The sequence below is a fragment of the Cydia pomonella genome, chromosome 1 (assembly GCF_033807575.1).
Source record: "Cydia pomonella isolate Wapato2018A chromosome 1, ilCydPomo1, whole genome shotgun sequence".
In the NCBI taxonomy this organism is placed as follows: Eukaryota; Metazoa; Arthropoda; class Insecta; order Lepidoptera; family Tortricidae; genus Cydia; species Cydia pomonella.
This window is the reverse complement of record NC_084703.1, coordinates 14,214,755-14,240,659: the sequence shown is the minus strand read 5'-3', so window position 1 is coordinate 14,240,659 and position 25,905 is coordinate 14,214,755. Positions and strand designations below refer to the sequence as shown.

Genomic DNA, 25,905 nt, shown 5'->3' with positions numbered 1-25,905 from the left:
TCAGATACATACTGTATACAAATACCAGAGTCTTATGACCATACCCCGGATTTTTGGGTGCGGGAAAGATCTCGTGTGTTTATAATTTTGTTTATTGTAGTTCCCAAACGATAGATCGTGTCATACACGAAGAAGCGTGCCTTGACTCGTATTGTCAGGTTATTAAAGGTTCGATATATCCACATTGATCTTACTTTATCTTCCAGGAACATGAAGCATTAAGTATTCCAAGTAACAATGCCAAAGTTATTAACTGTCTAACGGAGGTACTGCTGCAAGATCTGTTAGATCCAACTGGTGATATGGCAAGTAACGTTTATTTATTTACAACTTTTTAGCCGTAGTTTGTGATACTGATAGACACGGTATTATTATTAATCATTTGGTTTCTGCTCATTGATCGAATATCATTTAGCAGAGTATTTTGTATATGGAATTGAGTATCACCGAAACCCGCCACTTAAAAGCCGCTTACTATCGAAGTTACAAACTCTTATTGAAATGATAGGCTGAAATCACACGAAACATAATTGGCACTAGCTTTCTCGCTAAAATTTACAATACAAAAAAAGAAAATGAGCAAGTAGAGGTTTTTTTATGTTGAATTTGTTCTCGCTCTGTTTTCTTTGTATTGCAATTTTCTAGCAATGAAAACGAATACCAGACATAGGATAAATGCTATATACTATGCTGAATTATCATGACAAATTTCATGTCATTTCAGCATGTCATTCTAAAATAAGAGCATAACTTCGATTGCATGGCGGAGGCTAGGTTCTTGTGACTCTTAATTCTGTTTTCATTAAAGTAAAAAGCAAATCTGTAATAACCATTAGTATATTTCAAACGAACAGGCCAATTCGAACGTGCACTTGACATCAGTACGATAACTGAATAATGTCAGTTACTTAGTTATTATTCGCGTGTGTATCGCTCGCATTAATACATGTACGTACAAGTCCGAGTTAAGTGAAGGCGCGAATGATAACTAACTGATAGTATTCAAATATCGTTTTGATGTCAAGTGAATTTTCGAATAGGCCTGTAGTTTCAATTTATCCGTAAGTACCAATTAAGCTGTAAAATGATTTAAACCCATTGACATATATCTAAGGACGGGCCTTACGGGAACTCACGAATTTGAGCCAATCGTATAGTCTAACGCAATTGGTTGCGACCAATCGCGCATGTGATGCGAACTCATCAACCAATCGCGTTGTGGCGTTAGATTGCACGATTGGCTAGAATTCGAGTGTGTGACACCGCTGTACTGGCCCCATTCTTATTGCCCGTAACGGCTCCTCTACACGATGGCCCAGCGCAGGCCAGTCCAAGGGACGCATTTATGAGTTAGAGGGAGTAAGTGATATTGCTCTCTCATTCCACCGCATAGCTGCGTCCCTTAGACTGGACTACGCTGGGCCATCGTGTGGAGGAGCCCTCAGGCCCGTCCTTAGTTACCTATATGTCAATGTTTAAATTTACAATAAACAGTCTCACATTTTCACACAGGAAAACATGAATGCCCTTGAGGTTTGCAGCATTTGTAGTGGAGTGTTTTTATCGGAAAGTGATCTGGCTAGTCACAATGATGCTGAACATCCAGAACTTTCACAGCGCTGCAACCTTTGTAGCAAGGTGAGTAAGATTCAATGCACCAAAAAGAAACTTGCCCTTTTGACGTAGGTAGCTTTAATTTAGTTTCACCTATCCTGTTGTCTGTGTACTCTGTGTATGGATTTTTAATCAAATCTTGCAAGTAAAATTTGACCCACTTCCCGGTTTCCGATGATGTATCATCGAGCTGATCTGATGATGGAGACAGGAGGTGGCCATAGGAAATCTGTGACAAAAAAAAAACGCAAGCTAGTTGTGTTTGGGGATTTTAGAATTGTTTCGACGAGTAGGTATTAGTTGCCTGTAGAAAGAAAAGTGTTAGCAGCGATAAAAGCTTGTACAAAAAATGAATTTTTTGCCATAAACTTATTCTAAATCTCACACTTGTTATACAAATTTACATTTTAGGTATTTGCATCAGTCAAATCAGCCGCCCGCCATAGGAATATATGCAAGCAAATAGAAAGAAAATATATTTGTAGTACTTGTGGGCTTAAATTTGCTTACGAGATTTCGTTAAATAAGCACATATTGCGGTACCACGAAGGGCAAAGTGTATCAGTGAAGTTTATGGATCCTAAAACGAAGTTGGACGAGAGACAATATCAATGTGATACCTGTAAAAGAAGTTTTTACAGGTGAGCTTACTTAATTTTTTTGTTTTAATCGTGTCTTTTTTTAATGCTTAGGAATTGTTGGACCGAATACAGAGAAATATATGGTTGTGACTTATAACTACATATATGTTTACTAACAGATGGGTACTTAAAATATTATGATTATCTACCCATTTGTTTTTTTATTATATCCATGTGTTGCCCTTGGGACTGCCTAATTGTAATTATGATTAAGTACTGGCTCTTTGGTATTCTTGTATAAAACAAATTCGTAGTTCACGTACCTATTACTTTTTAGGTTACTGTCATAATAGTTTTTTTTTGTTTCAGAAAAGATTTACTTGCTAGGCATACGAAACAGCACATGCCGAGTGAAAAGCTATTTGAATGTGATGTGTGTAAGAAGAAGTTTCATAGGAGAGACAATTTACGGTACGTTGACAGTTTAAAACCTTGAATGGTAGAGTGCATCTTAGTTAAAGTATGTATATCGTATACGGCCCTGTCTGTCTTGTGAATGAACATTTTGAGAAAAATGTGTACCATTTCCTTTATTCAAAAAGCTAACAACTTGTGGGTCATCTTTGCTCAGTATCACAAGGGCTATAAATTATTTTAAAAAACCGAAATAAGTAGGTAAGTTATGTGACACAAGACACAACTCTACATATACTTTTTCTAAGGGCCGTCACTATACTAATAAAATATGAATCATAAACAGAGTACAGGGACACTTTTTTTTTTAAATCAAGTCCTCATAATTTATGCTGGAATAAACCATAGTTATTTATATAAAAGTTAATGGTATACTTTTTCTGGAAACTTAATAATGATTGCGGTTTACATATAGCATGTAGGTTGGTGTAGATTTGGTTCGGCCTAATGAAAGTAGACACTAGAAAATGCCGGAAAATTTAAAACCAGAGCTTAAACATTTTGGACCCGGGTATGTCCTTAAACTACGTCCAACAAGAGAGGTAGGGCACAGCGTAATGTCATCACGCTTGAATCTGGAGCAGCCCAACTGGGGGAGTACCTCCACCTTACAGAAGACCACAGCCATAATAACCTGCTGCCTACTCTGTAGGTACGTAGTGTTGTGTTCCTGATGGTGAGTAAGGTTCCCAGAGCTCCAACCCCCAACCCCCCCCCCCCACTCTCTAATGATGATGGCGCAGTTAAAGAAGCTACCCCAGGAGGGTACCAGCTGCGCTAGCGCTGGAGAATCCCTCGCTGGGCTTCCATGCTCAGGTAACATCATACCTGAGCGTGGACGCCGAGGCTGCCCCACGTCGTACTCTGGGGGGGGGGGGGGCAAAACCGCGCTCAATCGTCTGCCATCTGCCCGAGGCAAGAGCAAAGCAGCTGTGGCACCCCCTGCCACCCTGGCCGTGGACTTCTGCAACATCAGGGGTTTAAATTCTAATCTTAATGCTGTCCACCTACACCTCGAGACAGCAAAGCCGGCCTTGCTCTTTTTGACCGAGACGCAGATATCGTCTCCGGCGGACACATCATACCTCTCCTACCCTTGGAACTGGACTGGAACACTCCTTTTCGCCTAGGGCTGGGGTGTGCGTGTACGTCAGGGATGATATCAGTTCTCGCCGCCTCAGAAATCTTGAAGGTAGGGACCTTTCCACCTTATGGCTGCGTATGGACAACGATGACCATCCCCGCGTCTATTCGTGCCTATATAGGTCCCATAGCGGTGATGCCGAAACTGACCGACTCATGGAGCAGATCCAAACGGCTGCAGACTATGTGCAGCAACAGATCCCATCCGCTGAGATCATTATACTAGGCGATTTTAACGCCCACAACGCCGAATGGCTTGGTTCAAACAAGACTGATCATGCGGGTAGATCTGTATATAACTTTGCTCTGGCATATGGCCTTACACAATTGGTTAATGCGCCTACGCGAATCCCAGATGTGGAAGGCCACGAACCTTCCCTGTTGGACCTTCTGCTGACCTCCCATCCGGCTGACTATCGTGTATCCGTTGAAGCCCCACTCGGTTCTTCGGATCACTGCCTGATCCGGAGTACGGTGCCACTCGCGTGCCCGCCGCGTCGGCGAGTTGCTTGTAGCCGCCGTGTGTGGCACTATAGGTCAGCAGATTGGGACGGGATGCGGTCCTTCTTTGCATCCTACCCTTGGAGGCAGGTTTGCTTCACGCCGGATGATCCCAACGTCGTTGCTGATTCTGTTGCTGACGTGGTGCTGCAGGGAATGGAGCTTTTCATTCCGTCCTCTGTGGTTCCTGTTGGTGGCAAATCCCAACCCTGGTTTGGTCATTCCTGCAAAAAGGCCTCTCGCCGAAAGCAAGAGTGTTACCAAGCCTGGGTAGATGCAGCGGCAGTACGGGATGTAAAGACTAGCGCATTAAAAAAGGAGTTTAACTATGCCTCCAGGTCCTTCAAAAGAGTTATTGCCAGAGCAAAGTCGCTGCATATTGGTAGAATTGGCGAGAAACTAGAGCGCCTTCCTTCGGGAACTCGTGCGTTCTGGTCTCTTGCCAAAGCTATCCAGGGGAATTTCTGCTCGCCATCTTTTCCGCCTCTGCACATAGGAGATGATTCCTTGGCCCACGACGCAAAAGACAAAGCCGATCTTTTAGGTAAACTCTTTGCGTCCAACTCGACTTTGGATGACGGGGGATACACGCCGCCGACCATACCGCGGTGCGAGAGCTGTATGCCGGATGTCCGGTTCAACCAAAGTTCAGTGCGTAAAGCACTTCTTTCCCTCGACACTCATAAGTCGAGTGGGCCCGACGGAATCCCTCCGATTGTGCTGAAGATATGTGCTCCTGAGTTGGCACCGGTCTTAACGCGTCTTTTTCGGCTCTCTTACTCTTCTGGCGTAGTCCCAACCTCGTGGAAGTCAGCTTTGGTACACCCGATCCCTAAAAAAGGCGACCGCTCAAATCCATCCAACTACAGGCCAATAGCTATAACCTCCCTTTTCTCGAAGATAATGGAGTCCATTATCAACTGCCAGCTCCTTCGGTACCTAGAGGACCACCAGTTGCTTAGTGACCGACAATACGGATTCCGTAGAGGCCGCTCGGCTGGTGATCTTCTAGTTTACCTGACACATCGTTGGGCACAGGCGATCGAGACAAAGGGTGAAGCATTGGCTGTTAGTTTGGATATAGCGAAGGCCTTCGATCGCGTTTGGCATAAAGCACTTCTTTCGAAGCTACCATCTTATGGGCTTCCCGAGAGATTATGTGTATGGGTGAGGAGCTTTCTAGCAGACAGAAGCATAAAGGTCGTGTGTGGAGTGACGAGAAAGGATCGAATTAAGAATGAGTATATAAGGGGAAGTTTGAAAGTAGCACCGGTAGCGGAGAAGATAAGGAGTGGTAGGTTAGCGTGGTATGGGCATTTAATGAGGAGGGATGAATGCCATATAGGAAAAAGAATGTTAGGAATGAATGTTGATGGACGGAGAGCGGATGGTAGACCCAAAAAACGATGGATGGATTGTGTGAAAGAGGATATGAGAAAGAAAGGAGTGAGTGCTGAGGTGACGAAAGATAGAGGAGAATGGAAGAGAAGAACATGTTGTGCCGACCCCACATAACGTGGGATAAGGGCAGGAGGAAGAAGAAGAAGAGAAGCATAAAGGTCGTAGTTGACGGTAAATGCTCAGACTCCATGTCTGTGAATGCTGGTGTCCCCCAAGGCTGTGTGCTATCACCCACCCTATTCCTTCTTCATGTCAATGACATGCTGCAAATCAGCGGCATTCATTGTTATGCTGATGATAGTACGGGTGATGCGTCTTACACCGGCCGCACCAATATCTCTCGGGAAAACGTCATAGAGAGCCGGAACAAACTTGTGTCTGAAATTGAGACTTCCCTAAAAGAAGTCTCTGAATGGGGTCGACTTAACTTAGTCCGTTTCAACCCTACCAAGACACAAGTTTGCGCGTTTACCGCAAAAAAGTTAGAGTTTGTCGTATCACCTCGTTTTGAGAGCACTCCCCTGACTGCCACACCCGGTATCGGAATCCTTGGCGTCGACATCTCGAGTGAAGTCCAGTTCCGCGGCCATCTAGAGGGTAAGGCTAAATTAGCCTCAAAAAAGCTCGGTGTGCTCAACAGATCGAGACAGTATTTCACACCGGCCCAACGCCTACAGCTTTATAAGGCGCAGGTGCGCCCGCACATGGAATACTGTTCTCATCTATGGGCAGGGGCACCCCAGTACCAGCTTCTCCCTCTGGACCGCATCCAACGAAGAGCGACTCGAATTGTCGACTGCCAGTGCATTTCGGATCGGCTTGACTCCTTGGCGCTGCGTAGAGATGTGGCCTCGCTCTGCATTTTCTATCGCATGTACAACGGGGAGTGCTCCGAGGAATTGTTCGGATTAATCCCTGCCGCTTCTTTTCGCCATCGCCCTACGCGACAACATTTCCATCCTCACCACTTAGATGGTTGGCAGTCCTCAACTGTGCGTTTTTCCAGGAACTTTCTGCCTCGCACAGCTAAACTGTGGAATGAACTGTCGCCTGCGGTATTTCCGGACCGATACGACCTTCAAACCTTCAAGAAAAGAGCGTACTCCCATCTTAAAGGCCGGCAACGCACTTACAACCCCTCTGGTGTTGCAGGTGTTCATGGGCGGCGGTAATCGCTTACCATCAGGTGATCCGTCTGCTCGTTTGCCTCCTCTACCATAAAAAAAAAAATTTTTTTTTCTTCTATTTATATAGACAATGAATCAATTATGAATTATTAATTCTTTTAGTTTGATACATATTAGACATGCGATTTGACTATTATTTGCCTTCAGTGTTGTCATGGTTAAGCTGATGAACAAAATTGTATGCAAGACTTGTATGCGAGACTTATACTGTACGTACGACACCCCCTTTACGACATAATTGTATGCATACGAACTCTACAGACTCCAAATTAGTCACTGAAAAAAGCAAAATCAGTCTTATTTTCGGAAGTTGCAGATTCATATATTTTTCTTGGAATCATAATAAACTATATCTGACGCGTATTTCTATTTGATTGTAAAATAACGCAATATTATCGTCAACTAACAGGGTAAATAAGTGGCGTTTGACGCAAGTTACATTTCTATTCTAGTTGCTATTTTTTTATTATCTTTCACCAGGCCTTATCACAAATTATGCCATTTCGTTTTATTAGTTCACATTTCCAGTTCTCACAAGCGTGTTCACGAGGTCCACCGTGATAAAAGTCTGAGCAACAACTGCTTGTGTCTGTACTGCGGCCGTAGTTTCTCCAACTCCTCCAACCTGATCGTTCACATGCGACGTCACACCGGCGAGAAACCTTACAAATGCGACTTTTGTGGCAAAGGTAACCTATTCAACGAACTAGAATAATTATAGAAGGCTGACTAGAGCTCAAAAATGACAGCTCAACTGTACAGCGCGGAGTTTCATATCGCCAAATATTGTAATTGGTTTGACGTAGAGAATTTTATTCGCGCCGCTCTGCCGTCTAGTACCGAATAGTCTTATTGATACGTCAACTGGTACGGCGGATCGAGCTTGTCCCGCGACAGCCGCCGCAGTCGGAAGGCGGAAGCGGCCCCTCATACGCCCCTGACGGGGGGGTATCGAACGAAATCCAGTCGAGCACGTCTTCTTGCCACTGCGGAGTCGGAGTCGGGTCTGTGTTTGCAAGCTCTACCCTCACCACTCATAGGCACCCTAATAGACCACTCCACGTTTCGACTGGCGGCTTGTTTGTGTTTAGGGACTATAACTAACGTCCCCCAACGCTGCCGCTATGGTGCCAAGGTGGACAGCTATGGTCATCATGGACTTTCTTGTGGCAGAAGCGCCGGCCGCATACCCCGACACGCTAGCATCAACGATGTCACCCAGCTAATCACTTTTATTGACCTTCAATTCTTTTTTAGGGCTCCGTACATCAAAAGGAAAAACGGGACCTTTATAAGATCACTATGCTGTTCGTCTTTTTGTCCGTCCGTCCGTCTGTCAGTCAAGACCCTTTATCTTGGGAACGCCTGGAGGTATCTTGTTGAAATTAAAACACACTCTAAATTTTTATTTTTTTAATACGAGCAATAAAAATTGGTAAACTAGTGGTATTGTATACTAGCAGTGGAAATATATTGAAGGGACTAACATGAAATAGAGTGCTCGAAATTAAAAAATCGGCTCCCGGGGAAAAATCTGAAAACTATAAATTTGTAAAAAAAAAAACTAATTGTACGGATGGTGGGGTCTGGGTGGGCGCGTCCGACTCGCACGTGTCCAGTTTTTTCGGCTCCTTTTGCTTTGCCGTAGTCGGCTAAAAAGCATCGAATTTATCAGTACCTTTGCGGCAATTACTATGATTATATAAGAAGATCAATTTAAAAAATTCATTGTCTCAACCGATCATGTTCAAAATAATTTTCGTGGAAAGTATTTGTGGCAAGTTTTATTTTCTATATAGTTCTTTCAAGACTGGCTGGCATCGATGGCGCTGTGAGCGAGGACGGCTTTTGTTTATTATATTCCTATTTTTTTTTCTGGTTTGTGCGCACTGTAAATTATGTGTGTAAACAGATAATTATTTAAAGTTTTATGTGTTATTTTTTCTGTGTGTTCATTAGGTATCTATCTACTTGTATTTACTGTGCCGTAAGGGTATACCCGTTTTCCTTTATCGTCGGCGGCCCCACAGTGTAATTAACATTCGCGTTCGGGCGAGATATTTTTATTTATTTATTTAAACTTTATTTCACTATAAAAATAAGTTAAATAAGTACAAATGGCGAACATAATGTCTTAATCCATTCTTTACCAGTCAACCAGAGGACAAAACCGAAATTTTCGAATGTGGGTGCAGTGAGAAATATAATTTTGTTTGTTGCATATTTATTTTAATGATCTTTTATTACAACCTTCCTTGTATTACAGGTTTTCCCCGGTCATCGGATCTGCAATGCCATAGACGTTCGCATACAGGAGAGAAGCCATGTATTTGTGTGGTTTGTGGAAAAGGTTTAAAGTATTTTTTTTTTATCATAGTTAATAATACTTATCTTTGGACCCGACTGTCCCGAGAACCGGACCTAAGGGTCACAAGTGATCTGTCGCCATACAATCGAAGTTACACTCTCATTCCTGGAATAACATGAAACTTGGCATGAACTTTAAAATACGTGTCGTATGTAAATCTACCAAACCAAAACCCTTTATTACCAGCGCTTATTTAGGCGATACTTAACATCTTAATAACGTATTCATCAGTAACTCAGACAGAAACATAGCTTCAAAAATTCGAGATTTGAAAAGTTGCTCAGCTAGGAATTGCTCTTAAACTATTTGTTTACATTTTTATCATTGGTCATCTGGTTTTCAAATCAAGTTGAAAATACACAGACGTAGCTCAATGTGGTGTCCACACGTCCACAGTTATTTGATTGATGCAAGCGGCGCTGGTTGTTTTCATGCACGATTTTGCCGGGCACGCCGCTTAATTATGTTGAAAGTCGTACAATTTGCAGCTTTATTTCTTTCTCGGCCCTTGATTCTTTTTTAAACACCTGCTGCTTACACCATCACCAAAAGAATGTGGCGGCCATGGATTTTGATAAAATGTTACTACGAGTCAGTTGCGCTTGTTAGCGGCCCATATGAGGGTTTTGATTTTTTGGTGCCCAGTGGTGAATAACTCGTCAATTCCACATCGAGTTTATTTTGAACAAACTTTCGTCGGTCCATATTATGATTGTAAGAAAATTACGGTCAACCACTACTTTCTTCAAATCAATTTTGCGTAGTCAAGCCGCCTTAAGAAATTTTCATGTTTTAAAGTATGTACCTTGACTACAGAGAATCGGTGCTGTTGGTCCCGTTTTGAAATTTTGTGTATGGTTGTTTGACTAATATCTGGAGCCAGGAACGGTTCAAGACCCATCCACAGGTTGTTCTGTTGCGTCACGTCAATACGAGGGGGAGGGGGAGGGGGGGGGGGGGGGGTAACCTCTCGGGGTACAGTCGAAGCAATCCCGGCATTATGAATAATAATAACCTACATGTTTTGTTTGCAACAAGGGGACGTCACATTGAAAATTATCTTTTCATTTGATAGCCAAATTTTTTTGTTGGACTGGTGATGAAAAAATTAATTGACAATTAAGTTTGACTGAAATTAAAATGACACTTGAGTCCTAGTTATTGCAGCACGCTTTTAAGGTATTATTTCGTACTGTTTATTATATGTACCAACATAAAACTCATGTTCTATGTAAAATAACGAGTAGAAATTGAGCGAGGAAAACTTTCACTCGCACTATTTCATTTGTATTTTAATTTCTAGCAACGAATACTAATACCAGACATAGATATATTATGGTGGATTCCTTGTTTCAGCATGTCATTTTAAAATGAGTGTTAATTTCTATTGTTAGGCGACGACTGCGTTATTGTGATTCTTAAAAGAAAATGGGCTTCAGCTCTAACAGTTAGGCAGATAAAAATTGAGTGATTACTTCAGTTGGCAGTGAGCCTTTGACTCCTTAGGGTGTAATGTTTGTTTGTCGAGCTAATAACGTCATAACATGTGTTTAGGTCGATATTTATTCATTTTCTTGTTTAACAAGTTTTACACAGCATTACAGCGAACTAATACACTGTGAAATTTATGAATAATAGACAGTATTTATACCAACTAGGTACATGATACAGTCTAAAAAGGACAAACAGAACGAATGTAATAAAAAAAGACTAATATAAGACCGAAGATTCTCGCTTATCCATCGTCTCACAGAACTTCATATACTCTACTTGCAAATACATGAAATTCCGGTGCCGATGCGAGGAGCGCGTTAATATATTGTAGAGCGCGGGCAAGTGGAGATTTCGCCGTACGTATTTTAGGCACAGCTAATAGGTGCCGACTTCGTGATCGGAAATTTAATTGGGCCTTAGCCATATATGAAACGAACAGGCGTACGAGCTGTGCAACCAGTTCAGGGCAGTACGACTTCCCCCGTAAGACATTACACACAGTAGTCAAGAGCCAGTAGTTACGCTATACCTCTAAGGATATACAAAAGCTGGCACTAAAGGATCAAATGACTTATGACTTAATCGTGTTTAGTAATAATTGAGTTTTGGAGGTCGTAGCTTAGAAAAAACTCCTTTCCTTTTATTTGGGTTTCTTACTGGAGTTCGATCCAGCGACATGTTGTGATATGATGCGTTATCCATAATAGGGTTCGCAATCCTCTGGTGTCAAGAAAAAGGTGATAGGCCTTTTCATCACACCAGCTAATAAAGGGTATTATTTAGTTAGTCAAAACTTGATAAGAAAGTAGGTAGCATTTTATCCACAAGATTGGGAAAGTAATTTAGTAAAAAACCCCCCTCGGGTTTGAAAGTCTAATTTTTGGGTTTTTCACTTATATCTTGGAAACTTTGCGTCTTAGTGACATGACTACTTACACAAAACGAAAGTTGATTAAAATTTCGAGACGAATAGTTTTGGAGATATCGTCTCCTGAAAGTTTATTTTAGGGCTCTTAATTTTATCTCGATATGTACATTAGTGAAGCTACTAGGCCATGTTTGGTATCTTTTCGTTTCGTATAAATCGGGAGTGGGGCATTTCACGCCAAGCGGGCAGCGAAAAACACGTCAGGTCATAGAATTTGTTGAAATTTGCAGAATTTATACTTCTCGTCATTCTAAATCGATATACATTTTTAGTTTTTTTTTATTCGACGCTGTTTCCGGTTTAGAAGCATTTAAAAATTGAAGGAAATTTGAGGACTGGATTTTTCAAAAGCTGTTTCCGATATTACCGAATAAAATCAAAAATATGGTTTGTGGGGTTTCTCATAGAATATAAGCTGTTATTTTTTACAGTTATAATAACTTTGAAATTTAATATTTTTTTCATACAAAAAAACGGAAGTAAATTTTTAATATTAATTTTTGACTAAGTTCGGTATTTTAAAAAAAATATTTTTTTATCTTAAAACGTAGCTCGTAGTTCATAGAAATGACATGAAAAGTTTGAGAATGGGATTCGAAATAGTTTCAAAGACACAGGAACATAAGTACAAAGGTGCCGCTCAGGGCGCCGTACTGGCGATTTCTTAGGTTAATCAGCGTACAGGCAAACGATTTATAAAAATGCTTAATCGTCAATATAAATGTTTTTTTTTTTCAATTGAGTTATACCTTAAGTATATGTATGTATGATACCTAAATAGTAGTTATTGTTTACTTTTTAAAGGGTTAATGAAACAGGTTAAGTAATAACAAAATATATTTTATTTTGACACTTTCACAATTTTGTAATTCTCACTGTAACTTGTTCGTCTCACGATGAGATCATCATTGATTGTTGGTATAAAAGCGTGATACTTTTTTGTACCCGGAATAGTCACAGCAGATTCAAATCGTTGTTGCAGAAATTCTCTTTGTGTTTGCAGATCTTCCTTAGAACTGTATATTGCCCATTCGTATAATCTTTCAGGCGTTGTAATTGACTTACTCGCTGGTAACTGCAGGCTTGCTAACCTTTTTAAATTTCCACCAACGCCATCGCATGGCCCTTTTCCATGAGCGGTGGCATGAAAATGAATTTCAGCTTCACTGTCGAAATCTTCTTTATAGTGGCATAGATTTATAAAATTAAAACGGTTTTTAAAATGTTGCGAAGCTCCGTCTGTACTGTATATAATTTTCTTTACTATTAGTCCTTTATTTAAAAGATACTGGTGTAATTGTTTTTGAAATTCATAAAATGTTGCCGTGTCGTGTTTTAGATCGTTGGAAATCATGACAATACTTTCATGTTTTGTTTGATTTCCCTCCCTGTAGTAATACACCGATGTCAAAATTGTGGCTTGTTCATTATTCCAATGGTAAGATTAGACTGCGTCTTGAATGACAAAGCTATAATTTTCCGCAAAATCATATTGAACAAGAATTTCTCCTTCGGCAAGAGTATCCTTCAGTGTTTTAAAATAAGACGATTGCTGTTCAGCAATATATGCATGCGGCTTCAACTTCAAGTTATCAACAAAATCGTCCGCCGGAAGAATTTGTGTGGTTATCGTGTAACGATCTGTACCTATCCATTGCTCAAACTGCACACTTGTAATTTGATTGTCGTCGAAAACTGTTTTCAAATGTTCGCGGATCTGATTAGGGCCTGGGCATGACGCACAACGTTCGTTGGTGGTAGATTTTGATGTCGTTAAATGACATATAGGTTTTGGGTTTGGGCACATCATCATTCGTAGGCAATCTTTATAGGATGTTAGGTGCATATTGGTTCCTGATGTGAGAGAATCGATATCTCCTCAACTCAACATCATCTTGGCGTTTTGATGATAAGTACATACGCAAACAAGATGAGTGCCAGAGTCTCCGGCAAGAATACATTGTTTGGGTCGCAATGTGTAAAATTTAGTTAGACCTATTTTGACGTCGGGATACTCTTTTTTAAATACTTGGTACAGTTCTTCAATGTTACTCAAAATTAATTGTTTTTGGATGTGAGACCTGGTACCGTCGCTTAATTTGACTGAAACAAAATCTTTTTTACCAGGCAGAATACGGCTAACATCTTCTCGAAGATAGAAACTTTTACAAGATTTTCTATTTCCACGGGTAGCTTGTTAGTTCCGCTTCGAGGATTAGGAGTTGTTAACACACCATGATGATCGACCAGATGTTTTGCCTTGTTGGTTTGCCGTCTCGATGCTCCAAATTCTTCTGCGAGTTTGTTAGCGCTCCAAGATTTCGGTGCAATAGTCAGAATTAAAGTTTTTGTAGACGCCGACGTGGATGGATCATTAAACTTTTCCTTTAATTGTTTTAAAATTTCGTAATCGTCTGTGTTGTCTGTTTGCGACGATTTATTATTGTGCTTTTCCTCAGGAATAAACAATTCGTCTTTGACAGTCTGGGAACATTCACTTGATGTGACGCTACTCTGTGATAGCACAGGATCTGTACCAATTTCTGGAGGAGTTTCGGTTGAAAGGCGTTTCCTGCAATGTTCACAAACATAAGCAGCTGATGAAACTCTCCATTTTGTAGCTAATCCCATTGAAATTTTCCGAAGATTTTTTGTCTTACGATGAACTGGCAAGTGGAATGGATTGAAACATTGATTACCGTAGTAATTCATAATATAAAAAATCACTAAATATACTGGGATGAACACAACAACATGTATTGCAACACAAAATAATATTAACTTAATTAAACGGCACTCAATCATAAAAACGCACTGTTCGCAAAGCGGCACAAGCGTCACTGACATAAATAACCGTTAAAACCAATCAAATAAGTCGTTATAATCTGTCTCACTCTTGCTTTTAACGGCGAGTCCTATGAAGAACTAAGTAATATTTAAAATAGATAAGAGATGGCGTTAGTGGTCACGTTTTAATTAATTGATGTTAGTAAATTTAAATATTTTTTAACTTTAAAATTATTAGAATATTGCACAAGGATGTATATTATTTACATATATTTACTATACTTAATGTTTATGTAATGTGTATTGGAAGATATATCACTATCATACTTTAAAATGCAAACCGCTACGCAACCCAAAGAACCGCCAGTACGGCGCTCTGACCGGCACCTTTGTACTTATGTTCCTGTGTCTTTGAAACTATTGCGAATCCCATTCTCAAACTTTTCATGTCATTTCTATGAACTACAAGCTACGTTTTAAGATAAAAAAATATTTTTTTTTAAATACCGAACTTAGTCAAAAATTAATATTAAAAATTTACTTCCGGTTTTTTGCATGAAAAAAATAATAAATTTCAAAGTTATTATAACTGTAAATAATAACAGCTTATATTCTATGAGAAACCTCACAAACCATATTTTTGATTTTATTCGGTAATATCGGAAACAGCTTTTGAAAAATCCAGTCCTCAAATTTCCTTCAATTTTGAAATGCTTCTAAACCGGAAACAGCTTCGAATAAAAAAAAACTAAAAATGTACATCGATTTAGGATGACGAAAAGTATAAATGCTGCAAATTTCAACAAATTCTATAACCTGACATGTTTTTCGCTGCCCGCTTGGCGTGAAATGCCCCGAGTACCAAATTCGTTTAGGGTATTGCATTGACACCTTTCGCTCACTGCAAATCTGTCTGTCACGTTCTAACAAGTTTCAAGTGACAAGTGATAAAAATAGAACCATGCTGCCATCGCTGGTGAATAAGCAGGGTATGGAAGAAGTTCATATTATCGTAATTCCGACATTTTTGTGCAGCGACACGACTTGAATGCACCGGAGCGTTGTCATGGTGAAATATCACTTTCTGTTTTGCCAAACCTGGACGTTTTTCAGCTATTGCCGCCTGTAACTGATCCAAAAGTGATGCATAGTGTGCTCCAGTTATAGTTTTCCCCTTGCCAAGGTAGTCAATTAAAAGTATTGCTGTCCCAAAACACAGACGCTACACTCGTTTACACTAAAAAAGTCGGGCGAAGCCTGGTCTACGGGCGCACTGAATGCGTTCAATTGCCGGTCGCCTGCAGTGCCCTTACAAAAAGAAGATTGGGCGAACCCCCAGTATAGTAATCGACGCCTTCGACGCCCTTAAAGCCAAGTCTGACGTACGAGTAGGGTTTGCAAATTTTGCAATATCCGCCCTTTTGACGTATCCGGATATTTCGAATATCAATGATAGTATCCGGATAAAACGAATAATTCGAATACGTACTTTTTATTTAATAAAGCTCGCATGAACTTTGTAAACTTTGTTGAACGTTGTTTGTTGTTTGTCCGAATTTCACTTGGAAAAATCCACCAATGATAACTTACTGCCTAGTCTCGGTCTCGGCAAGAATCTCGGCCCATTTTGGCCGAGAATGCCGAGACCGAGACCGAGACCGAGATCTCGGTCGGACCTTACATACAATAGGCAAAAAAAGGTATAGATACAAATTATTATAAATGTATGTATCGGACGGGGCTTGTTGAACTAACTGTGGCACTTCTTTATATCTAATTATCTACATACCTATATGAATTTTATTCATTGAGACCCCAGGTCGGTAATTTCGGTTCATTAATGACGTGGCTACCGAATAACCTATCCTGTAAGTGCGATTATTATCTTTTGATTTTTTTAAGCATTATTAGGTATTTATGTTTAGTTCGCCTATTTATTAGCGCATGTTTAAATTCCCAGATTACCTTGATAACAATAAATAAAAGTCATTAAAAATCTTCATGATAAAAAAATACGTTATGTATATACTATTTATTGCTTTTAATATAGCTTTTTATTACCTAAAACAAGAATCTTTGGCAAATTGGAATTAATTTAAATTGTAATCAGATCACATATATCAGGCCAAAAAACATGGATATATGACAACTAAAGTTGTTATTACAGCTCAGTGCAGCGGTCTTGGTGACCGGGAAACTAGTCGGGATTATGCGGCGGGTCCGTGTCTTTTGATATTGAGCTTTTCCAATGAAATTATGTATGTTAATGTCTTTTGAATCGTGTGCGTTTGTTTCTGTACCTTTCGTTTATTCAAATTTTTTCTTTAACAGTTTTGATTTTTCCCTGCAGTCGGTGTGTCCTGGATCGCAAATATTAATAAGGCCCGTTTAAGGTTTAAATGCAATAAAAAAGCTTTGTAGTATTTGCGGTAAATGCTTTAAGAAAAATCAGGACGACCCGTTCATTATTGTAGACCGTATTTGTCAGTTTCACATCTTATTTACAGTCAGTTACAGAGATCAGAATTATCACATTATCCCGGACACATTCGTCACTTTTCGACTAAGTTCCTACAAAAGCATTTATGTATTTTTTGTGCACTTCGTCAGTAGTGACGAACCTGTACTTAAGTTTAATTTCTGTTTGTTTTGGCCACTAGTGACCAAATCGAACTTATAATAAATTTGGGCACATTGTCGTCTGCAACGAAAAAATATATTTTAGATAGATACTAATAAAGGTGGTTATTGTAATGAAACACTTTTAAATAAATAATAAAATAAAATATCTTTATTTCGAAGATCAGGCTTCATAGTTAAAACTAAACAAACAAACTTAAAACTAAAGGTTAGTGTTATCGGCACACTTAACATTGCTTAATAATTCTCAATCAATGTGGGCTAGTTGCTACCCCTTTAATTTGCCCAATCCAATGAGCGAGGATTGGGCTATCATATTTGTTAGCAATGGCATTCAGAATACTGTTGGGACTGCTTCTAACTCGACCTAGCAGAGATACTATCTTCTTGCGCATGATTGCCGGAAAACAGTCTGTTCTAGCTTCGCAAAACATGCCAGATGCACTACATCTACTAGGTAAGCCCAACAGCATTCTGAATGCATTGTTGTACTGCACTTTTAGTGCATTAAAGGCTCGCTTCGTATAGTTAACCCACAGGCCGCTCGAGTAAAAGGATTGGCAATATGCTCTAAAGAGCGTTACCTTGACATTACTGGAGCATCGAGCAAACCTGCGGGCCAACATATTTCCCCGAACCGCCAATGCCCTGCGTTCTCGTTCAATATCCTGGTCATCCTTGAGATCATTGGTGATAATATGACCGAGATATTTAAACTTGTCCACATATGCCAGAGTCATGCCATTAAGTATAACAGGTTGTGTGTGGCAAAGCTTGATTTTTCTTGCCTTAAAAACCATGACTTCACTTTTCTTAGTGTTGTATTCGAGTCCATGCGATTTGGCAAACGTCTCGCAAATATACAGCAACCTAGCAAGCGCGCCGACAGCCGGCGCCAGCAGCACCATATCATCTGCGTAACTGATGTTATTGGCAGACACGCCATCAATGTAACATCCCGCATGGATACTGCTGAGGCCCGCTATCAGCTCATTTACATACAGGTTGAATAATTTGGGAGACGTTATTCCACCTTGCCTTACCCCACACTCCAGTCTGTATTCCCCCGACAGAGTATCGGCCCACCTCACCTGATTGAGTTGATTGGCATACCAATATTTTAGCACCCCAACACACTCACTCGGCATGCCCGTTTTCCCCAATTTCTGCCATAGTAAACTATAATCAACGCGATCAAAGGCTTTTGATAGATCGAGGAAACAGGCATACACGGGCGTGTTTCTCGCGGTGTAGTACCCGACAGTATGCTTCAGACTTAATATAGCACTTTCCGTAGACAACCCAGCCCGAAACCCGAACTGAGCGTCGTGGATACTAAGGTGCTTTTCTAAAAGCGAGTCTAGCATACTATCGAGTACCTTAGCTGCGATCGTGGCGAGCGAGATAGGTCGATAATTGGTTTTGTCCGAAAGGTCACCCGTCCTGTTCTTCACAATCGGAACTACAATGGTCCTCATTAGCGGCTCAGGTAGATAGGAGTGACAAAGACAAAGATTGAAAAACAAGGCGAGTATCCTCGGTAGATGAGCTCCGGCATACTTAAAGTGTTCGATGCTGAGGCCGTCGTGACCAGGCGACTTTCCTCTCTGCATTTTAGCAATTACTGTTGCAACTGTTTTAGCATTGAATCGAATGTTTCGCCTAGTCTCGACCCCATCAACATCGTCCACCTTACCCTCAACAGATTGTGCTTCAAGCAAAGACTTAACAGAGAAGTGATCCCTAAAAAGCTCAGCTATTTCCTTGTGGTCACACCTATCTTCGACACTAGCAGGGAGGCCCGGCCCCACGTTCAGACTACGCGTTCCTTTCCAAAAGCTCTTAAAGTTCATGTCATTATGTGCCATAGCGAGAGCGTCCATCTTAAGTTGATCCTGTCTATTTTGACACCACTTAAGTTTCGCTTAAAACTAATCCTTATTATATAATAATAAAATAAAAAAAACATTACTAATAAATTACCTCAAACTCTGTCATAACTCATAAAATGGGTAGGTAAGTAGTTTAAAAATATAACAATAATTTTGCTCCACGCCACACCTTTATTCCTAATTTTTCCTTTCAGCAACAATTCAACTAAATGTTTTCTTTTTTTTTGTTGTTTCTACATCGACTTTCCTGCGGTTCTCGGTCTTAAGTGTGCCCGATTGTATTTTTATAATTTTCATGTCGTTTATCCTGATTTCATTATTTATGCCATGCATAAGTCTTAATAAACTTGCTTTTCTTGAAATCTTTTTGTTAAGCCGGCTATGGAAACCCTCGACTGAGTTGGGTGTAATATGCCGTTCATTAAACAAACTGAATGTTTTATTGAGTCGTTAAATAGCCACTGATCCAGAAAATAATCCATAAACTTGTTTGTTTTGCTATTATTCGGCAGCATATCGACTATGGACAACCATCCTTCTCCGATCAATTCCTCGGGTAGGTGACATAAAGATTGACAGCATTTTATAAATGTTTTCCCCTTTTTGGTTATATTAATTTTCGAGCTTTCTTTTTAACCGCTTTCGTAAAATGAAAGTAGCAGCCGGATGTTTTACTGTCTGGATAAATTTTATTTATAGCATTAGACATCGCGATCTCTAAATCAAGTTTAAAAATTGTTGGGTTCCACAGGGGTAAATTTTCTTTTAAAATCATCAATAATTTTTCGTCTGTTTTTTGTTTCTTGTCTGGCAAGATTGCATAAACAAGGGGCACTATAACTTTTTTTCTGAAGTACTACCCAGGTCTGCGTGGAATGTGTAAAGTTGTTTGAAGCCGTGCCGTACAATTTTGAATGTTCCATCGCGCAAAATTATTTTTGCCCTTTGAAATATACCTCTCGCATTACGGCTCACAAATATTAATATTCCGTCATCAACCTCATTTAATAGATTTGGCTTAAAATTTTCCGGCATTTCCACTTCTTTCAGAGATGTAAATTTAAGTTTTTTTATTTTGTTATGACGTTTTCTTAAATTATATAATCCCGTCTTTTTTTCACGGTATATTCTGCACAAATTGTGTTCCTTTGTTGAGAAGTGGTAGCATGCAGTCTTAAAAAATTTGCTGGATGGGTGTAAATTCTTCCATTACTCTTTTATTTTACAAATTTCAAATTGTTTGACGAATTCGATTAGCGGCTTATCTAATTTACTAGACTTTTATGAATAAGGGGGGTTGTCTGCAATACATGAGTCAAATAATCAACTGAGACGACCTATTAAGTAACGTATGCAGAGTAAAATTTGGACAAAGTTCAGTATTGTTTAATAAAAAAACACCATTCTTTTTTTAAATAATTATGTTTTTATAATAATGTATATATCAATGCTTAATGTAAAAAAAATGCGAGATGCTTTACGGCAGTTCTGTGGTACTTTGTCCGTCGCTGTTGAAAACACAGATGTCGGCATTTTATTCAACTCCAATTTTATTTTTCGAATTAAACTCTGTACATTTTTGGGACGAAAATTATTGCAATATACTCGCCTCTTTAGATTTGCCCAAAAGTCTTCAATAGGGCGAAGTTGCGGAACATCAGGTGGATTTGAAGTCTTCGGTACGTATGGGATGTTTAACTCCGCCATTTTGCTAAGGGTTTTTTGTAATATTGGCTTGAGGCTAAGTCTGGCCAAAATACTAAATTTTCTCCTCTATGACTCGTATTTATGAAATCCCGCACGAATGGCAAACAACGCTCTATGTAGCGATCGACGTTCCCAGCTAAACCTGACTCAAAGAATACAGGCTTAGACATTCCGCGTCGTCTTTTTTAGGATTTTTTGTATTCTTTGTTCTCATCGGTTGGGCCATTGGTTTTCTCAAAATAGTAATTGCCTTGCCACTCGTTTCCATCTAACGTGAAATATGACTCGTCATCCATAACGCAAGTGACATTGCTTTTAGCGTAAAATATTTCTTTGACTAATTTTTCGTAGCCGTACCTTTCTGAGTGATTTCTTGGTTTTCAGAGACGGTGGGCTTAACTTTTCTACATCGCTTATCGATGCCCATGTCTTTAAGATATTTTTTAACAGTTTCAGTCACACTTAAATTCTCTTCCGAGCTCTCTATAAGATTTTGCGACACGGCCGGCCGTAATTTTCATTAATCGAGCTCTCTCAGAAAACTTGCTCAAGCTGGAATAACTTCCAGAACCAGGCTTTCTAGCAGTGGTTTTCTTTAAGGCAAAGGCCGCCAAAATATGGTAACTGGTGCTCCGACTCTCACCCATTTGCACAAAATGGTCCACAACTTTTGATTTCGGCCATAGGGGATGTGTACTGTAGAAATTATATACTGTTTGACGACGGCGTTCTTGTTGGTTTACCATAATTACAAAATCAAACACCCAATCTTTATGAGACTTACCGAACTGGTTGAAATATATTGGCTTTACATACATTGACAGACACATATTTCTTATTTAGATTTTAGTTTTTATACAAACTTGTCTAAATTTCACTCCGCATACGTTATTCTGATATGTTGTCATACGTGTACATGTAAATAAAGTAAGTGGTCAGTTTTACATGTTTTCGGTTATTTTTCAATCTGTGACCACCAAGTTGTTATTAATGTTATTACTGATAACAGTTGTAGCAACTAAAAAGTAGTGATTGTATAAATATTTTAGGTACCCTAAAAAAATATGTTTTTTTTTTTACCATTGTTGCCAATTATGATTTATGTATCCATGCCAAATTGCAGCTGCACTAATGAACACGGAGTAAAGCCGCGGACGGACGGACAGACGGACATAGCGAAACTATAAGGCTTTCTAAGTGACTACGAAACCCTGAAAAAGGATGGTACAGCCAGCAAAACTATTTTAGCTTAGCATACCTGCATGCAAATTAGTATGGAATGGAGGAATGCTAAGCTAATAGTTTTTTCATCACAATTGCTCGAATAAGGTCTTATTTCATGCAGGTTTGCTGAAGGACAAAGGTCTATTTTGTTCCCGCGAGATTTATGGATTGTGAAAAAAAAAGCTATAACTACCTATACGGAGTTTAAATAGCTTTCGTGGTTTTGACTGCAGCTGTACACCGCGCGAATCTGCAGGCCAGCATGTTCGCCCGTACCGCCAGCGCTCTGCGCTCCCGCTCTACATCGACATCATATAGTTCCTATGGATTTTTTTTTAAGTTATGTCCATTCAGTCATACGAACCAAGAAGGTTATGCCTAAGTCAAATATTTACTTTACATCATGCTAATAGTGCGTATTTCTTTAAAATACCGATGTTATTAAATAATGTTTTGTAAAAGTAAAACCTGAAAGTTTTAATAGCTGAAAGGAATGTTTTTTAAACAATTTTCCATCCTGGAAGTTGCCGGAGGACGATATCTGTAAATTTAGGTAGGTGCCAGATTTAGAACGTTATGTTTGTAAGTTGTGCGTAACACGGGAGGTATTAAAATTGTTAACCCGAGTCATATAACATCTTTTGACTCTAGTTAACAATTTTGGCCATACCTTCCTTATTGCCTATTGCACAATGTACTATCGTTCGTCGTTTTCAGTTGCTAACAAAACAAAGTACCTAAACCTGGGGGCCTGGGGATCTTTCTCTTTTACTCTCACTAAGACGTAATTAGAGTGACAGAGAAAAATGCCCGCAATTGACGAACTTCGATTTTCGCGGTTATAGCCCTGTACCTTGACGTATACCAAAGAGTAAAGTAAGTATATAGGTAGTATACTTTATCAAATCGTGTAGATTCTTGTTATTTGATTTTCTGAAGGCACAGTGTTGCCAACTTGGCATAAAATACAATACAATACAATACAAATATACTTTATTGCACACCTCAATACAGAAACAGTACAAATAATACAACACATAAAGAAGAGGTAAACAACAGGCGGTCTTATCGCTAAAAAGCGATCTCTTCCAGACACATTTATATTTATCTGGCATATTTTCAATCGCTTTGGCATCATAATTTACCATTTAGCATCTGACAGATTTTTTAGCATATTTGGTGTAACCCAACTTTGCACCAACTTGGCAGCAACACTATGCGCCATCGCCTTATGTGTTTCATAATTTCATATGAATGTTGACTTTTGTGGTGGTGGACATGATGGAATATAATAATTTTAAAACGGCAACTAAGTCCAGTTTACTTGACCGCTGATTTTTTTCGTGGATTGACATACCTATTTGAGTTCCGTTTTGCATTCTTCATGTTTAGCCAACCTGCTGTGTATTTTGTGCTGGTATATTTACCATTTTTTCTAGCCATTGTAGCAATTGATTTCGTACTTTGGGTTTCCGTAGTGTGCAATACGTATAACTTCTAATACTTATGTATTTTTGCATACATATATAAAATAATGAATTTATTTTATTTGGCTTTGTTTTTGATATTTCGACATAACTTAGAGCCCGTCCAGACGGGATGATAAAAGCGAGGTCGATTAGGAAACAAAATTGGTGTCAATTATTGACGTATTAAAAGAAGAGGACGCCCAATGCGAAAAAAATATGTCAAAATATATGGGGCAACCTGACATTAGGCAATTCGCTCTGGTAGTTGCTAATAACGCTTCTTTATAATTTTAGTCAAGATAAGTATTTCATACAAAAGTAAACTTAATGCAATACAGTTTAAGTGTCAAATTTGCAAACGGACATTTCAAAACATTTACTTTATGGTTAAATGACGTTTTCGTAAGTTGATCATTGTATAAACGTCAAAATGAATAGCGAGTGAATGGAGTCGCTTTATGTATACAAATTATTTTAATATTATTTCCTTTGAATAAAAATACAAAATCGGAAATAGAATATATATATATATTTAAATAACTAGATTGAGATAGTTGTATGAATGGTCTTTGTTTTGTATGACAACATGCAGTCTGCCATTGCCCTGCAGGAATATACTACCTACTTTAGAAGAACATTTTACTACGTACATAAATATAAAAAATAAAACGACTTAAAACACCTAGTATCCTTGAAATAGATTCAATTTGTTGTATAATTGTCTTTTTGATCCACATTTATTTTTGGATTGCAGTTTTCTTTTTTTCGCAATGTAATTTTTTATTACAACAACTCTATGATTGTTGTTGTGTTCTTCTTCTGGTGAACATGACGTAAAAATGTTTACGTGCATGAATGTTTTCAATACATTAGATGCTATTATAGAATTGTCATGGTTTATTCCCTTTCGCATGTTATGTCTTTAAAAAGTTTCAGTTGTTTTGTAAACAGTAAATATATGTACATCTTCAATTCTTCAGACGCATAAAAAAGCCCACCTATGTACAACAACAAAAAAAAACACGTGTCGGCAACGCGTATGTGACATCCTGTTGTTTCAGGATCCCATGGGTTACGGTGACCGCTTGCCACCAGGTGAGCCGTATGCATGTTTGCCACCAACATGGTATTAAAAAAAATCTAATGTAGACTCCATAGATTTTTGTTCCGTAGCAACTGTTGATTTGTATCAACAAAATGAATGATTAAATACCATAAAATTACGAAGAATTCACATTAGTTCTGATAAAATATCAATAGAACTCACTGATAGAAATATATGCCATCCTTTTTTTCTTGTTGTTTTAAAGTGCATTTTTTCACAGAACATTTCGTCATGTTTGCCAGTTGTCGTTGTCGACGGCCGGTATTGTCCAGGTGAAGATTGTTCAAGTGATTCAATTTTCTGCATTGCTATAAACTTTCAGTAAATCTTTTTTTATAAGTGTCATTAAATTTTAAAACATCTACTAGACTAATAGATCCTCCAGGCTCTTAACAGTTTTACTGAATACATTTAACCCTTAACTTGGCATGGCAGGACATGATTGGATGGAGCTATTTATCACTTATGATGTTTTTGGTGATAGTTCTAGATTGAAACTTATTATAAAGAAGAAAAAATAAACAACAATATACTGAAAATAGGTTATTCAGACTGTCCGTTAAAACGGACTTTGCCATAAAATCGACTGATAAGTAGCTCGCAGAGTAGTCCTAAAAAACGGACAATGCTGTCTTACAGTTTTAAACCACAAAACAATAAACAAGAAATAAAAGCAGGAAAAATAGATTAGTAAAAAAACACTAGAAAATACTCGTTTATAACATTTTTATTAATTTAAATTATAACACATAATTATTGAGACACTATTCTTATGTCCAAAAACAAAACTACTGTATCTTCTCAGTCAAAAGTATAAAAAATAAACTTTAAAAAACATAATAATACTGTATCCTCTCAGTCAAAAGTAGAAAACAATTAATTCAACCTTAGCTGTATTACAGATTTACAAAATTAAATTAAATTATTATTAGCATCATCAGAAAATAAGTTGTCATACAAAGAATCTTGTGAGTGTCTTCACTTGGAAATGGTGATGCTGTTTCCGTTGCTGTACAATAACCCTGCCAGTTATAATTTTGCGTGTACCTCCACATTTGTGTATACTTTTGAATTAAGGCCTGATTCGTAACGGATTTGAAAAATTGAAAATTCTGTATCTTTCAGCTTAGTGGTTTAATTGACAAAAATATATGATTTTATATTAAAAAAACAGTATAAAATTATCATCTCGTGACTATTATTGAAATTCTACATTTTCTCCCACTCCTGCCGCAATTTTTGTCGAATGCCCTCCATCAGCCGTGCGACAGTGACATTACCCACTTTCCTGCTCGCTGCGTTCTACTTTCTCAGGAAGTCTTGCTGATTGCTGGCAGTCTTACCTATCTTTCGTAAGATTCTTTTGACCAGAGCCCTATACCTTTCGATA

The 25,905-nt window shown here is 38.8% G+C and overlaps 1 protein-coding gene across 2 annotated transcripts in view; it reads left to right on the top strand.

Annotated features, from left to right (window-relative positions):
* LOC133516129 (zinc finger protein 271-like) overlaps window positions 1–25,905 on the top strand; it is a 55,324-nt gene that overhangs the window by 9,463 nt on the left and 19,956 nt on the right. For both annotated transcript variants that reach the window (XM_061848889.1, XM_061848878.1), the window contains exons 8-13: window positions 207–305; window positions 1,513–1,638; window positions 2,026–2,255; window positions 2,565–2,666; window positions 7,430–7,590; window positions 9,168–9,251. In XM_061848889.1, the coding sequence (XP_061704873.1) occupies window positions 207–305; window positions 1,513–1,638; window positions 2,026–2,255; window positions 2,565–2,666; window positions 7,430–7,590; window positions 9,168–9,251 (802 nt within the window). The remainder of the gene's footprint in view (window positions 1–206; window positions 306–1,512; window positions 1,639–2,025; window positions 2,256–2,564; window positions 2,667–7,429; window positions 7,591–9,167; window positions 9,252–25,905) is intronic.